Raw genomic sequence first — 16,254 nt, 5'->3', positions numbered from 1 at the left:
GCTGAGCTGCAGGAATCAATCCTTGAGGGTGGGAAATCAGAAGCAGCACAGGCAGGGTTCATATTGTGCTTCTCCATGAGAGGCCAAGGGCTGAATGGGCCCCAGGAATTGACCTCTGTGCTCACTCCTAGGCTGGTCCTGCCAGATCAGGGCTGTGGCCCGTTGGTGGGAGGCAGGTGTTTGTATGGAGCTCACGCTGCTGCTGACAGGCTGTGAAATGGCCTTGAGGGCAGCATCACATGGGTGTGCCTGACGCAAAGGGCCCTAAACGCTCTCCAAGCTTGATAAAAGGGCACTCGGCATCACCAGGTCCCAGCTATTCAACCTCGATGCAGGGATGGGCTTCCCACTGCCAAGACTTGGCCTCCTCTGCGTTGGAACACAGCTGCCACACAGCAGCTCAGGACAGGAAGCGACGAGGAATCCAATGTCCAGTGGATACTGCAGTGGGCACTGAGCGAGCTAGCAGGGAATTTGACCAGGCTGCTGGTGCTAGTCTCGCTCATGCATGGCACCACAGGGCCTGTCACAGCCACAAGGATTAAGCCCTTCATTTTATAGCATCTCCCAAGGTGTGGTCCTGTGGGCCCCTATCAGGGCACTGAGCTGAGTATGGAAACAGGCACACCAAGCCCAAGCCATCTCATGCAGAGAGGAATTCCTGCTCCTACAGAGCAGCATCGCATTAGCCTCCTACTTAACTAAATGGCACTCAGCAAACTTGCTACCGGATACACCAGGCCCAGAGCCAATCACGAGAGGGTCCCAAGCCTCCCTTCGGGAGGCTCTTTGGCACTAATGGTGTTCGGCTTCCTGGGGCTTTTCTCTTTCAAGATTCTGCCGTGGACATGTCCAGCTGTTTGTCTCAGTGGAGCTGAGGGCGGGCGAAACAGCTCCATTACTGCGGCAGCCAGAGAGGCAGAGTGGATTAGAAGGCATTAGCTGATTTATTGCTGCCAGAGAGGAAGAAGTCTGGCCTGTGGAAGCTGCAGGCAGCCAGCTCTGGCTGGAGCAGCATGGGCACAAGCAATGCCACACCTGCTTTCACTCCAGTACTTTCACCCTGTGGAGTGTGTGGCCTCCGTGAAACTGCCGAACGAGGCTTAATCATGCCGAGTGTGTGTAACCAGAGACAGAGCTAGCATCACCGCTGCCCTCCCTGGCAGTAATTCAGGGTTACTATTTGCTCACTGCTGGAGCTGCCAGTGGACCCAGGAGCTGCGATATAATGATCCAGCCCTGGACCCATACGAGTAGGAGAGAGGCTTCAAAGCTGTGCAGAGACGTCAGGTGCCATGAGATGGGCTGGACCCATGTGGCAATGATGGGCCTTTGGGGTAATCAGCCTCCTCTTGTGAGATGCATGTCCCAGCCACGCTGAGGGGCCAGCACCTGAGCTAGGCAGAATGATGCATGTGGTACTGCGCTGGTGTCATTACAGGCTGATGCTGGGGCTGAGCCAGTTGGGAAGGGGCAGCAACGTACACACACTGCGGTGTCTTTGTGACCTCCAGTGTTTGGTGTAGCCTGTGTTCCTTTGTTGGTCATGCTCCCCGAACCAGACACCTGGGACTGAAACTTCGTCCTCGGCAGTGTTTGAGCTCTCCTGCTCTGGCAAGCACGGCTCTGTTTAAGGGCTGATGACAGGTGGTGCTGCTTTCTGTGATTTGCTGCTCCGTGGGCCAGGCCACATCAGCACCATGCTAGGAGCAGGGCTGGACCTCGTTCAGCTGGCTTGGTAGCACAGCACTAAACATTGCAGATCCTACAAAAACAAATTGCTAGTTTTTGGGGTGGGGGTGGGGGGTTAATGAATTGCCTGGCAACCAATATCTGCTCCTCATTCAGCCTTTAATCCCCACCCCACCCCAGATGCTGCAGCAGTGGGACCCACACACTCCCGCTCCCGTGTCTCACCAAACTCTGCCATGAGCTAGATGCTGCTGCCCGGTTTTTTTCTCACATGCAGAGCAGGCCCAGTGCCAAACAGCACCCCCGGCACCCTGTTCCCTTTGGGAGCCAGTTCAACGTGACCCTCTCATATTTTAAAAACTTTTCACAGATTTTGTATCTCTGCCCTCCCTATAATGTTCTTCTGCCATAATGCTCACAAAACACAAGGCCCTGGCACTGGCCAGACTGGCAGTGACCTGGGATGCCACGGACAGATGACAAAGCACCCCTGTGTGTTTGTGACCTAAGCCTTCTCCCTCCCCTAGTCTCTCCTGTCCATGTTATTTCCCAGTTATGTCATGACATAACCTTATGTCATGCAATAAAACAGCTGGCCATCTGCAGTCGTTTATATACAAAGGGCCTGGGTGCATTACACACGTGCTAAATGTATGTGGCGTAATTTAATCTAGATTAGCCATTTAAAAAATTGCTTTTTCTAAGGCTAGAATTGAATGTGAAAGTTGGTGAGGTGCCATAAATCTGCATTTAACCTGCAAAATAAAACCCGATCTATTTACTTTTAAACATTTTTATATGAAATTAGTCTTGATGAAAGATGCTGAAGTGCCAGCTGTGAGCACTGGAGTCCTCTAACCACAGAACACGTCTGATGCAGGCAGGCAGCACGGCAGTAACAGTGCAAGCTTTCCTTGTCCTGCCCCATCAACATGCCTCTAGAGTCCAGCGCATGCAGCCCTTTCCATACTTGACCACTCTGCTGAGAGTAGCTGCAGTTATAATGGTGTTTGTTGCAATGAGGACCCCTGCCCACTGAGAACTGGACTTAGACCTACCAAACTCATCCACTTTCAACGGAGGCTTGATTTGAAATCCTGTCAGTGGAGCAAGCTCAGATTTAGGCCCAGCCTTTCTGACTCTGAGACCCTGTGCACACACCTGATAAGAACTGAACAGCCAACATCCTAACAAACCAGGGCAGGAGAAAGTTTTGTTCTAAACTAAAGAGGATCTTACTAGTAACTGCATTGACACTAGAGCCCCCTAGTGTGCACGGTGCTGCCTAACCTGACAAATGCTGCAGATGCCTTCTTAAGCAAAGTGCAATTCAGTAGCAAACCCAAATATTTTGCAGTAAATTTCATGCCGGACAGAGGAAATTGCACCTCCGGCTGAGTTGCCAGGTAGAAGTCATGTTCTAGCTGGCCAGGAATTGACCCTGCAACGGGGACCAGCTATTAAAAATCCATTTGGACTCACACCCACTGTTCACACACCAGATACCCAGCGGGATGATCCTCCTAGGCCTAGGCAGTCCAGCGCTACCGATTTCCGTGCGGCTACTCCGCAGTCACACCGGTGTGAGCGCAGAGAAACGATCAATGCAGCCAGGCACCGCGGGCGCTGTTCGCCAGCCGGCTCGGACCGACCCTGCGGCTCCGGCAGAACGTGTCTCCAGCTGGGCTGAGCCGCTTCTTGGCTGGTTCGGGTCAAGGGCCAAATGCGACCCGAGCTCTTCGGAGCAAGTATCGGCGCCGAGGCAGCTGGAGACGCCCGGATTTTAACGCAGGCCCAAACCCAGCCCAGCCGGACGTGCCCGCGGCAGACGCGGCGCCGGGAATCTCCGTGTTTCCAGGCTGCGTGTCGGGCCACGCGTGAAAAGCGGAGCTCGAGGCTCCCTGCGGCGCGGCCAGGGCGGGGCCGTCTCTGCACGGCCCGGGCAGCCCAGGGCGCGGCGTCAGCGGGGGCCGCTCCCGCTTCTGGCCGCCGCCTGAAGGCCGCCTGGGGGCTTGTGTGTCCCTGCCCCCCCCGGACATGACCCCCCCCGTCCGTGTGCTGTGTCCCTGCCCCCCCCGGACATGACCCCCCCCGTCCGTACCGGGGCTGCTGTGTCCCTGCCCCCCCCCCGGACATGACCCCCCCCGTCCGTACCGGGGCTGCTGTGTCCCTGTCCGTCCGTACCGGGGCTGCTGTGTCCTTGCCCCCGGACATAATCCCCCCCGCCCCTCCCCCAGCACTGCGCTGCCCCCTGCCCCTCCCCCAGCACTGCCCCCACCCGTGGGCGCTGCCCCCTGCCCCTCCCCCAGCACTGCCCCCATCCGTGGCGCTGCCCCCTGCCCCTCCCCCAGCACTGCTCCCACCCGTGGCGCTGTCTTGTCCCTGCCCCAGTCTCTCCCCAGGGGCTCGAGGCTCCCCGCGCCCTCTTGCCGTTCTGGCCTCCAATCGGCAGGGGGAGCCAGTGTGCGTCCCCAGCGTCTCTCTGCGCCTGCCCCCTGCGCACTCTATGGTGCCTCTGGAGCCGCTCTACCCCGCCCGCTCTATGGTGTGTCCGGTTCCGGTACGTCCCGTTCCCCGCCCTGCGCCCTCCCCGCTTTGTGCTGGGAGAAGATGGCGGCGCGGGCGGGTTTCCAGTCGGTGACTCCGAGCGGCGGCAGCGGCGGGGCTGGAGCGCTTGGGCCGGGCACGCCGGGGCCCCCCGTCCGCATGGGCCCGGCTCCCAGCCAAGGCCTCTACCGCTCCCCCCTGCCGGGCGCCGCCTACCCGGTAAGGCCGCGGGAGGGGGCGGGGCGGGGCCGGGCCGGGCGGGCGGGCTCGGAGGATGGAGGCAGGCATGTGGGGGAGGGTTCCGAGCTGGGGTGCCCTATGGGGGGAGGGAGGGTTCCGAGGTGGGGTGCCCCAGGGGGGGAGGGAGGGTTCTGAGCTGGGGTGCCCCATGGGAGGGGAGGGGGGTTCCGGCTGGGGTGCCCCATGGGAGGGTTCCGAGCTGGGGTGCCCCATGGGGGGGGGGAGGGAGGGTTCTGAGCTGGGGTGCCCTATGGGGGGGAGGGAGGGTTCCGAGGTGGGGTGCCCCATGGGGGGAGGGAGGGTTCCGAGCTGGGGGTGCCCCATGGGAGGGGAGGGGGGTTCCGAGCTGGGGTGCCCCATGGGAGGGGAGGGGGTTCCGAGCTGGGGTGCCCCATGGGGGGGAAGGGAGGAGGGGTTCCGAGCTGGGGTGCCCCATGGGGGGGAGGGAGGGTTCCTGAAGGCAGGAGTCGGGGCTGTAAGCGGGGTGCCCAGGGTCAGCCTTGGTCTGCAGTGGGGGCAGTAAACGGGCTGGGGTGTATCTGAGCCGCTCATGTCTTGGTGGCGAGGGGAGCCCCGGTAATGGGGGGGGGGTATCAGGCTCAGGCATGAGCCAGGGTCTGTGGATGAAATGACAGCAAACGGGGGCTCGGTGGGGAGGAAATGGAGCCTAGGTACTTGGGGTGGTGACCTGGTGAACTGGGGAGGGACGTGTGTGTGTGTGAGGACAACAGAGGGAAATTGGGGCCCGCAAGGTGGAGTCACCCTGCAGAGAAACCGGGTGCCCAGAGTGAGGGTTACTCTGAGTTTAACAAAACTTAGAAATGACCCTGAAGAGAAGATTGACTGGGAGGGAGGAGCTGAGAACTGAACCATGGAAAAAGGGAGAGGAAAGGCAACCTAGAGAAAATGAGTGAGGCAAGGCTAGGGGTAGGAATGGGGAGAGCAGGAGCACTTTATGGAGGCAGCAATAGTCGTGATTCAGTGTATGGAGGAAAATTGTAGGCACGGATTAGGGCACAAAGCCTGAGGTGGGGAGAGGTATGTGAAATTAAGAACTGTCCCCCAGCGACAGCTTTGCTGGTCATGGTTTCTGCGTTACAATCCCATTCATTCCCCTTCTGGAACTGCTAGCCCTGTATTGATCCATTTGAGTCCATCCCAAGGTAGCCCAAAAGTCACAGGGCCCTGTGCTAGCAGGGATCATGCTTGGCTCAGCAGATGAGGCTTGGTGGCCCACTTGTGCTTAGGATTTAACTTCCCTTTGTTGGGGGAGTCTCCATCTTTTCAGAGTTTGGGCCGGATAAAGACCAGATTCCTATGTTTCTCTCCTCAGCGCCCTGGCATGTTGCCGGGCAGCCGCATGACACCTCAGGGACCCTCCATGGGTCCCCCAGGATATGGTGGGAGTCCCTCAGTCCGGCCTGGAATGGCCCAGTCTGGTATGGATCAGTCCCGCAAGAGGCCAGCTCCTCAGCAAATCCAGCAGGTCCAGCAGCAAGCAGTCCAGAATCGTAACCACAAGTAAGAGGCCAGATTTCTCACCTCATTTTGAGGTTGATTATCTTTTCTATGGCCACTTAGTGCCTCTTCCTGAAGGACACCAGAGTCCTTCACAATTTGTATAACCATAGTACCACCAAAATGCAGCCACCTCTGAGGTGGAAGGCAGCAATGAACCAGTGCATCGCACATTGCTGAATAGTCATTCAGGGTCCGGAGGCAGACTTTGTCCAAAACACCGAGCATCTTCCCCGCCCCCTTACAAAAGTGCCATGGAGACTCTAATGACCACATCAAGCAGACATGATCTGAGATGGTTAAGGAAGAAATATGCTGATAGAGAAAGCAATGTCTATGACTTTAATCTAAATTGAAATAGGCCCTTTATGACCCTCCAAATAGGGACCAAATCATAAATTATTTTCAATCATATAAAAAGAAAGCACTTCGTATGCTAGTTGGCCATACTGCAAAAATGGACTAGCCAATGTTTAGTAATTCAGACACTTGCTGCTACCGTCAGAGATCAACACAATGCTTTTTTGTTTGGATCTCTACATCTAGGACTTCTGTCTCCCTCTTGTTGCCAGCAGACACTTGGACTTTCTCCTTTCGTTATTTGGGGATGGGTAGCTCAAACTGACTTAAACATTTTGTGCAGCTACTTCACTAAGAGATGGGAGCTTCAGATAATAATACTCAGCTCCTATGCAGGAGCAAGTTTTTTTTATTTCTTAACAAAATGTCATCGTACCTTGATACTGCTCAACAGTATCTCCTGGCTTAAAAATGTATCTGCTAGAAAATCCAAGTTAATATTAGCTCAAGCCTGGAAGTCACTTTGTACCAAAATAATATTTAACCAAACTCTGGACAACCCCAGCTATGCAGATCTCTTGGGAGACTTGAAATGTTCAAATAATCAGGTGGTCTCAGTCTTGCAGGTGCTTTTGAGCAGCATTGGAAGTTTCAGTAGTGCTGTGGCCTTGGGGAGAAAAGGGTGGGTAAGGAAGGTGTCTGCATACAGAGATTGACAGTAAGAACAAACAGCCTTGAAAGAGAGGTGGACTGGACTGAGACAGGTGTCGAGGAGCAAGTCCCTCTCATAGCAGAGTCCCAAGCCTGAGGATATACCCACATCCTTGCTCTTTTTCTTGTGTTCCGGCTGTTAGAGGGACAAACCAGTTGCCATCTTAATATGTGTATCCTTCTTTAAACAGCGCTAAGAAAAAGAAAATGGCTGACAAGATTCTACCTCAGAGGGTGAGTGGGGTATTTACTTTTGCTGCCTCCGTTGATGTGGTTCTGAGTTCTAAGCAGCTTAAGGGGGAGAGAAGCAATGGCTAGCATTCTTGTTTGGCTTGTGCTTTGCTGTAGATTCGTGAGCTGGTACCGGAGTCTCAGGCCTACATGGATCTTTTGGCATTTGAAAGGAAGCTGGACCAGACGATCATGAGGAAACGTCTGGATATCCAGGAGGCCTTGAAACGCCCCATTAAGGTAAAGGAGGATAGTGCTTAGGTTTCTCACTGTGGGGCTTAGAGACCTGTGTCTTAACTGAGAAAACAGGACTTACTTACATGGCATTACAGTTGGACTGTAAAGGGTATTGGGAGTGTGACGCATTGAGGGTCAATCTCCTGTCCTGGACTTTAGCCTCAGAGTGCAGTCAAGGGTGCTTGCGAACCATCTTGCATTGCCTGGCTTGCTCTCTGACCTGGCACTGTGTTTCTCAGGTGCAGCAGGTGAAAGTGAGTCCAGATCCTGCCATTTCTGGGTTGTGGCTGTGGCCTGAGCAGGCCTACTGGCTTCTGCATTTTGCTGGTAACATTTAGTTGATGCTTTTCCTCTTAGCAAAAGCGAAAGCTGCGCATTTTTATCTCCAACACCTTCAATCCAGCCAAGTCGGATGCGGAGGATGGTGAAGGAACTGTTGCCTCGTGGGAGCTCCGGGTGGAAGGGCGGCTGCTTGAGGATGTGAGTGTGAGGCATCAAGACCCTTTGGGAAGGGCAAGAGAGCAGTATTAATTTTCCAGATATGTTGAGCTAAATGGGTGTGGGAGCTAAACCCTGTTGAATAGTGACCAAAGAAGATGCTGTAAAAAGTCTGGAGTTGGAGGTGAAGACCAACTGCTTAATGTTTGAGAATGGAACTAGGGGCCCTTTATCTTAGATAATCACAATGGTCCTTTCAGGCTTTGGAATCTATGAATCTTTCTCGCTTGTACCTGCCCAAGGAGTCTGATGAGAAGGGGGGAAGGGGAGAGGGCCAAACCCAAGTGGACACCCTGTGAGGTAGGACACTACAACAATAATACTTAGCTCTTTATAGCTAAGAGGACTGATGGTGGGAGCAGAGTTGTGGCACTTGCCTTCCCTACCTCTGAAAGCAATCACACAGATTGCACATAACAGGGCTATGATTTTGTTTCCTCCCCCCGCCGACCCTCCCAAGTCTCTAGTCTGCCATGAGGAATTTGTCTTGAGACTGGATTTGTAAAGACCGGGGAAAGCCAGTGTTTGTGTTGGAAAGTTTAGTTCTTTCTTAGCTCTTAGGCCAGTAACTCTAGTGCAATTCTGGAACAGGGCTTCCTGGGCTTAATCCTCCTGCATTAATGTGACTGTTTGCCCTGGATGTGGAGGAGGCTTGAATCTGCCTCACTGGAAGCTTGTCAGACATGGCACTTGTGCTACAGTTATTGGCAAGGGATTCCCATGGAACATCTGTTTTGGATGTAAAGTCTGTCCCAACACTTCCCAGGTTCTTCCCTGTAGAATTTGATCCCGTTATTCATCATTTGTGGACTGTCCTGTCCTGTTGGGCTTCTGCCCATTAAGCTCCACTCTCTGTGCTGGGTAACACCATGTGTATGCCCTTGAGGGACCTATGTACTCTAGCCTATAGGGAATAAACTGCATGACTGATTGGCAGGTAGACTGTGTTGAGAGAACAGCTTCTGACACGCGTGGGTTCCCTGGAAAGACACAGTCCTTGCCTCTAGGGGAAAGGCAAATGGCTGAATGACAGAGGATGTGTGAGGGAAAGAATAGAACATACAGCAAAGAGGCCAGGGTAGCCAGCAAACATTCCATGAGCTCCATGAAGGGAGGGCTGGGTTTAGATTTAGTCGTGTTCAGTTCCCATTAGTGCTGTTGTCTGTGCTGGGTGTGCTCGACTGCCGGCATTGGCTGCCCTAATTCTCCTTTCTGTGCTGCTGCAGTCTGCTCTGTCCAAATACGATGCCACGAAACAGAAAAGGAAATTCTCATCCTTCTTTAAGTCTCTGGTGATTGAGCTGGACAAGGACCTGTATGGCCCAGACAATCACCTGGTGGAGGTGAGCTATACTTTGTTATATCATCTCTAAATGGAGTTCAGAATCTTGGCAACCATGCTAGAGTTACCAGATTTGCTCCAAATATGGGGAATAGAGCAGACAGGCACTTGTGGTCTGTCTTTGCACTTCACACACGAACATCTTTTGCCTAAAGATTTAAAAAAGCTTCACGTACACTAATTGTGCAAAGCTGAGGGATTCAGATGCTGTTCTTATTTGTCAGAAAGGAGCAGCAAAGGGTGCAAACAAAAGTTATTTTCTTACCCATCAAGCCTCAACCCCTCCTGAGGGAGGTTAGCATTATCCGCATTTCACAGACTGAGACATAGAGGTGAACCAATTTGCCCAAGGGCTCCTAGCAAGTCAGTAGCAGAGCTGGAATCAGCATTCAGTGGTCTCAAGTTGCCGGGGGGAGGTCTAGGTTGGACATTAGGAACAGGTTTTTCACTAGGAGGGTGGTGAAGCACTGGAATGGGTTACCCAGGGAGGTGGTGGAATCTCCATCTTAAGAGGTTTTTAAGCTGCGGCTTGACAAAACCCTCGCTGGGATTATTTAGCTGAGGTTAGTCCTGCTGTGAACAGGGGGTTGGACTAGATACCTCCTGAGGTCCCTTCCGACTCTATGATTCAAGAGTTCCTGGCTACCAGCAGCAACACCCAGCAGAGGTGGATGGATGAGCTGCCAATGCTGTTAGAATTGATGGGCTTTGTCAGGAATGATTCCCGTGTACTACCTGCTTGCACACAGCTGGAATTTCAAGGACTCTATTACACTTACACGCTTACTTGAAACGAGAGTCTGACACACCTGCCTTACCAGGAAGGCTAAGGCAGAGTTATTAGCTATCAGATGTTTCTAGGCCTATTGAGCAATTGTTGCATCCAAGCCCATTGTGTTGGGGACAGCAACATGATCCAGGCCAAGTAAATGAAGCCTCTTTGCAGCCACTTGACTCTTGTGAGTTCACCTTCCATCTTTGTCATTCTCCCCCGATGCGCCATGACAGCAATCTTGAGCTTTAGAGCTCGTGAGCTGCGTGCTCCTCTGATGAACCCACCTCGCACTATTCACTGCAGGAGTGCCAGCCTTCTTTTGGAGGTGGTGTCAGGGCCACCACAACTGTCTGCTGAATGCAAGTGCACGTTGCAGAGACCACGTGCAGTCAAAAGGGCAGGATCATGGGGGGAGGAGTTGGTGTCATCAGTAAACGGCAGTTACAGGTAAGCGTTCTGCCTGGCAGTCTGTGTTGCTAAACCACTTCCCCTGGTTGGTTTGTTCCAGTGGCACAGAACTGCTACCACCCAGGAGACAGATGGCTTCCAGGTGAAGAGGCCTGGGGACGTGAATGTGCGCTGTACTGTCCTTCTGATGCTGGACTATCAGGTAGTTGAGCTGAGATGATGCAACTGGGGAGTGAGCAGTGCCCTGGCATCTGAGTTGTGACTTGGATGAGCCCTGTCTGCAGCTGCATCATCCTTACATCCACCTCTGTCCTGCTCTTGTCTCCTCAGCCTCCACAGTTCAAACTGGACCCCCGCCTGGCTCGTCTCTTGGGGATTCATACCCAGACCCGCCCAGTGATCATCCAGGCACTGTGGCAGTACATCAAGACCCACAAGCTACAAGACCCCCATGAGCGGGAGTATGTCATCTGTGACAAGTATCTCCAGCAGGTACAGGTGTTTCCAATTTGAGGTGGCTGGGGCAGCGTGTTGGGGGCATGGGACAGCTTTGGCCTCTGTTGTCAGAAACCAAAGATTCTTCAGGCTGCCCCTTTCCCAGCACTGAGCTGCTTTCCACCCCACCCCCTCCTTCTTTTGCAGATATTTGAGTCTCAGCGGATGAAGTTCTCTGAGATTCCTCAAAGGCTGCATGCCTTGCTCATGCCCCCAGAACCAATCATCATTAACCATGTGATCAGGTGAGACTGGCTCACCTGAGGCACTGCTTCTTTTGGGGAGGGTGGATAAGTGAGCTAGGGAGACTTGTATTGGGGGATGCTCCTTGTTAGTCAGTTTCAGTCACTGAAGAACTTCCTGCACCTCTCCATCTTTCCATGTCTTTATTCACTGTCCTGTGTGCATTCAACAGCCTCCTTTTCCCATTCACCAAGCACCTAAGTCCCTGCGTTCTTTCCACCTTCCATCACTGATCCTCCCTCCTCCTTCCCCCGTTGTGTGCTTGCACTCTCACATCTACACTCTGTCCCTTCGCATTGCACTTCTCTAGACTGTAAGCTCCTGGTCCCCTGAGCTGCAGAGCATGATGTGCACCTGTAGAGGTGAAGTGTTTCCTGCTCGTCAGAGTTAACCCTTCTTTTGTGACAGAAAACCAAATGTAATACCTAAACGAAAACTGTCTTCCCTATTCCCACCCCACCCCTCTGACGCAACCAATAGGGCTTAGGAGTGCTATTAAGGATGCACTCAAACACTGGCTCCGGCTTCTCACTTGTTCTGGGTGTTCTCTTGTTGATGTCCACAGTGTTGATCCAAACGACCAGAAAAAAACTGCATGCTATGACATTGATGTGGAAGTGGATGATACTCTTAAAACTCAGATGAATTCTTTCCTGCTGTCCACAGCCAGCCAGCAGGAAATCGCTGCTCTGGATAACAAGGTAGGAGCTGGATCCTGCCTTTCCAGTTATAAAAGTTTGTGCACTGGGATGAGGACAGGTGGCACCGTGTTGCAGGAGAGATCTTTCTTGCAGCTGTCAATATGGATTCATCTAGTGACTTTATATTTGGGATCTGGAACAGTGAGGGCCACATTTCTGCCAGGGTGGCACCATTTCTACAATATCAAATCAGATGATGACAGTCTTTTTACTTTACCAAGTGACTAGAGCAGGGGACTGGAGTAAGGACGCTGGATCCTCTTCCTAGCTCTTTTACCTAAGATCTTAGGCAAGTCACTACATTCTGTGCCTCAGTTTATTGTGCTGCAGTAGAGTAAAGCAAAGCTGCATCTTGGAGGGTTTGCCAGGCAGTTGCAGGTAGTTCAAGCCCCAGTGAGATCTTTGGATGAAAGGTGCTCAATGTCCTGAGTCTGCATATCGGTGCATTGGTTGAACCTACCACCCTGTCTGTACAGAAAGAGGGATGTGAAGTGTGGTGTATACCACACATCTGGGTCAAACAGAAATATAAGAGTTTTCCATCTTAACATGCTGGACCCTTTGTCTTGCCTCCCTGTTGAGTTAGCCTTATCCCCTGGTTCAGCAATATTCCATTATTGCATTTCTTTCTCTCCCAGATCCATGAGACCATAGAAACCATTAACCAGCTGAAGACACAACGGGAATTCATGCTGAGCTTTGCCCGTGACCCCCAGGGCTTCATCAATGACTGGCTTCAGTCACAGTGCCGGGATCTAAAGGTAAAAAAACCTTTGCCCTTTTGTATGAAGGCAAACAGAGGCTCAGTCCATCCAATCAGACTCTTTTTGTTCAGTTAGCAGTTGAAGTCCATGCAGGGGCACAATCTGCAGTCTGCAACCACAACTAGAATTGAGCGCAAGGTTTTAAATCTGACAGCACTGGCTAGACTGGGCCAGGCCTGGAGCCTGCTTGTTGGTTAGCCAAGGATTTGAAGAGGGTTGTGAGAGTAACTTGGGCTGCTGCATGACTCTGGGTTGTGAGCTGCTCTCTTTGGTGCCTCCAGACCATGACCGATGTTGTTGGGAATCCAGAAGAGGAGCGTAGAGCTGAATTCTACTTCCAGCCATGGGCGCAGGAAGCTGTGTGCAGATACTTCTACTCCAAGGTGAGCTTTCCCATTTGAGGGAATCCATCCACGCCTGGCAGCTAAGGGGCCTGCTACTCTGCTTGTGGGGAGATGCGGTTAGCTAAAGCTGGGCTTAGTGCAGCCAGGCACAGAGTTTCACCCACTTAGCTCTGCTGATGCATCTCAGTCCTGATCAGTGCCAGCGCCACTTCTATTTGAATCCTGGATACCTGCACACTACTTGCCCAGTGCACTGTGGATCTGGATTTGCCACACCCCTGCTATTCCAAGTCCTATCGCATCAGATACAGAGCTGCAACTTTGTGGAGTGATCTTGTAATGCCAGTGAACAGTCACCAGAGCTGGGAAGACCCCATCAAACTATTTTCTGGTTTAGATCCAGTCAGGATCAAAACCAGGTTGTGCGAAGATTGTTAGTCCTCACCACCACCTAGCCTAACCATGTTCATTACACAGACATCCTGTTAAAGCACAACCAAACCCCTGGTCCTTGGGCTTGCTGGGATGGAGTTGCTTCGTAGGGGACCCCTGTGCAGTGTAGCTGTGAGTAGAGGCCATCCCTCCCTCCTGTGATGCTTGTTGGCTTGGCCTTTGCTTTCGATCTCTGAATGGTAGCAGCCCACAGGCTAGTGCAGAGCTAATATGGGCCCTGGCAGAGAGCTGGAGCCATGCCTCAAGGTCCCCTGCATGAGGCTGAAGCTGTCTTATCACAGGCTTCTTGTTAAGCAAACAGCAATAAAAGTTTCTTTGCCCTTTTATTAGCCTTTTGTGTCAGAGGCTGAAGTGCTTTGCACATGCACTAATTCCCTCGTAGCCTTGGAGGAGGGAAGTATTGGCTGCATCTTCAAAATGAGGACATCAGGGCACAGATTTGCCAGTCCATGCAATGAATGACTGGCAGAGCTGGCATTAGAGCCCCGGAGTCCTGACTTCCACTGCCTTCATCTAAGCACTAGACAGTGAGCTTCCCTAGTGTGCAATTTGTGCATCCTTCACTAGCCTGTGGAACACACTGTAACCTGTGGGCTGTACTAAGGGAAGGATTTAGGAGTGGGGAAAGGGAGTCGAGGAAAGACATAGCCATGCTGAGAAAGGAGTCCTGTTTCTTTCCTAGGGGCTGTGAATGACTTGGGCTCATCATTCCTTCACTTCCTCCAGGCTAGGAGCCTTTGTTCTTCAGACTCTGACTTACCATGCACTGTAAGTGTGTTAAAGCAGGGGCTGTGGCTTCTCCTCCTACAGGTGCAGCAGAGACGGCAAGAGCTGGAGCAGGCGCTGGGAATCCGCAACACATAAGCTGCCCCACTCCTCCCCTGACCAGAAGGCATCACAGCTACTTGTGGAGACTGAGCGCTGTGGAGTTCACTGTTTAGGCCCACACCAACCCCACTCTGGCATAGAGACCTGCAGCCATTACTCACCTCTGGCAGTGTCTGTATCCATGTGACTCCAGAGCCCTGCAGGGCTTCGGAGATGTAGCGAGCAGACAGGCTCAAAGACTCACATACTTCTACTTGGCTTCCTCCCTGACTGATGCCTTGTCAGTCCCAGGGCTCTTGTGAGCCAACCTTGTCTCTGCGTTGCCCATAATGTCCCCAGTATGGCTGCAGGCTCAGAACTTCTCTTGAGTTCAGAAACTTACCACAGCCCTGTCTCCAAAACGGTATTCTAGTTCTTGCATCCCAGAGAACGTGGGTCTGGAAAGCCTCTCAGCCAGGGCCCCCCTGGATCTGCCATGCGGACAGATGCCTGTGGCCATTCGCTTCCCAAGGTCCCATGAGACCTGGCGGGCAGAGCTCCTGCAGGTTGGCACACACTCTTCTCCAAGGAGTACCACTGCATCTATCCTCCTCGTAGGACTCTCCTCGCCTGAGGCAGGGCTTCTGTACTACAAAGAAAATTGCTTTTTCCACCCTGTCTCTGTCTCCTTAGTTAAAGCTCACTTCAGGTTCCCTAGGAGGCTATTCCAGGCCTGGAGCACCAGTGTGACACTGCTTCAGCGTAGGGAGGGAGGAGTACTGAAGAGGTGACTCTGCTGCATGCCAAGGGAGCTGCACGTGAAGCTCTAACACGCAGCCTTGCCAAAGGCTGCTTGTTTTTCCTGCTGCAGGGAGCGGGGAATGCAGGAGCATAAAGCCTTGTGGTCATTCCTTGGAGCAGATTGGTGATGATCCTGCATCTCTGCCTTGGGTGAAGTGAATGCCCCCTTGTGTATATCCGAGGATGTGATGGGGCCTCTTGGCCCTCTACCAGACAGCCCCAAACAAATAAGCGAGTTAGCAGAAGTCAAGGCTTCTCTGCTTTGTTGTCTTCCACAATTGGGCAGAGAGTAGGTTCTGGGGCTGTCATGGGGCAGGTGATCAAGTATGTGCAGGTGGGTTTTCTCCAGCAGGGAGAGTAGCAACCTAGCTGCTGCTTCATGGAATGAATTGTTAGTGAATTAATTAGTGGCAGTCTTGTGCCCTTTGCCCCCAGGACCGTGTGTGTGTGGCAGAGCGTGAGAGGTGGCCTCTCTTCACCTGGAGCTAAATATTTCCGCTCAGATTCCTTTTTGGGACTGTAAAGTGAGTGGGCTCAAAATCCAGTTGGTTGTGCTCTCCTGACATTAGCTGCAAAATCATGTTACTGACAAGCACCCTCACACTACCCAGGAGTGGGGTTGAGGAGCTACTATGAAATTGAGTCCCTGTAGCGTGCGTGCGTGTGTGTGTGTGTGTGTGTGAGAGAGAGAGACTACTGTGTGCACATAATACTTTCAAACCTCCCCTCCCTTTTGTCTTTGGACCCTTAAAGAATTGAACCCTTGTAGCACCAGGGGCTGAAGTCCCGGTGCCAGTTAATGCAGACTGACGGCTCCTCAGGGCAAGTAATAGTGAAGGATACGTGGATATTGCCTAGGCAAGTGTAGCTGTTGCAGAATTACTGTTTTTATTAACTGATTATGGTTTTTCATGGACCAAAATTTTTTTTGTACTGTATCCTTATAGATGTCGCACAGTTTTAATAAAAGCCTCCTGTGAAGGAAGCCACGCGCCCTCATTCTGTGCTGGCAAATGGCAGCTTGCAGCTGTGTAACAGGCAGTTCCTGTCACATACGTGCTGTGGAAGGGATGGAATGACTTCCTGCTTACACCTGCAAGCCCTCTGTATAGTGGGTGCACTGAGGGAGAGCATGGAGGAACACGAG

General features: G+C 52.6%; 1 protein-coding gene across 1 annotated transcript; it reads left to right on the top strand.

Annotated features, from left to right (window-relative positions):
- The first annotated feature begins 4,254 nt into the window (after nt 1-4,254).
- SMARCD1 (SWI/SNF related, matrix associated, actin dependent regulator of chromatin, subfamily d, member 1) lies at nt 4,255-16,092 on the top strand. Its single transcript, XM_067529781.1, has 13 exons — nt 4,255-4,458; nt 5,813-6,000; nt 7,200-7,242; nt 7,357-7,479; nt 7,834-7,956; nt 9,201-9,317; nt 10,600-10,701; nt 10,830-10,991; nt 11,142-11,239; nt 11,803-11,938; nt 12,577-12,699; nt 12,984-13,085; nt 14,310-16,092. Exons 1-13 carry the CDS (start codon nt 4,303-4,305, stop codon nt 14,361-14,363), a joined length of 1,527 nt encoding a protein of 508 aa, XP_067385882.1. The 5' UTR covers nt 4,255-4,302; the 3' UTR covers nt 14,364-16,092.
- Nucleotides 16,093-16,254: the final 162 nt, after the last annotated feature.

This window comes from Emydura macquarii, unplaced genomic scaffold, assembly GCF_026122565.2.
Source record: "Emydura macquarii macquarii isolate MOO-44397 ecotype Brisbane River unplaced genomic scaffold, CSIRO-AGI_Emac_v2 contig_2994, whole genome shotgun sequence".
NCBI classification, from domain to species: Eukaryota; Metazoa; Chordata; order Testudines; family Chelidae; genus Emydura; species Emydura macquarii.
The sequence above is the reverse complement of the archived record's forward strand: the minus strand, read 5'-3'. Positions and strand labels throughout refer to the sequence as shown.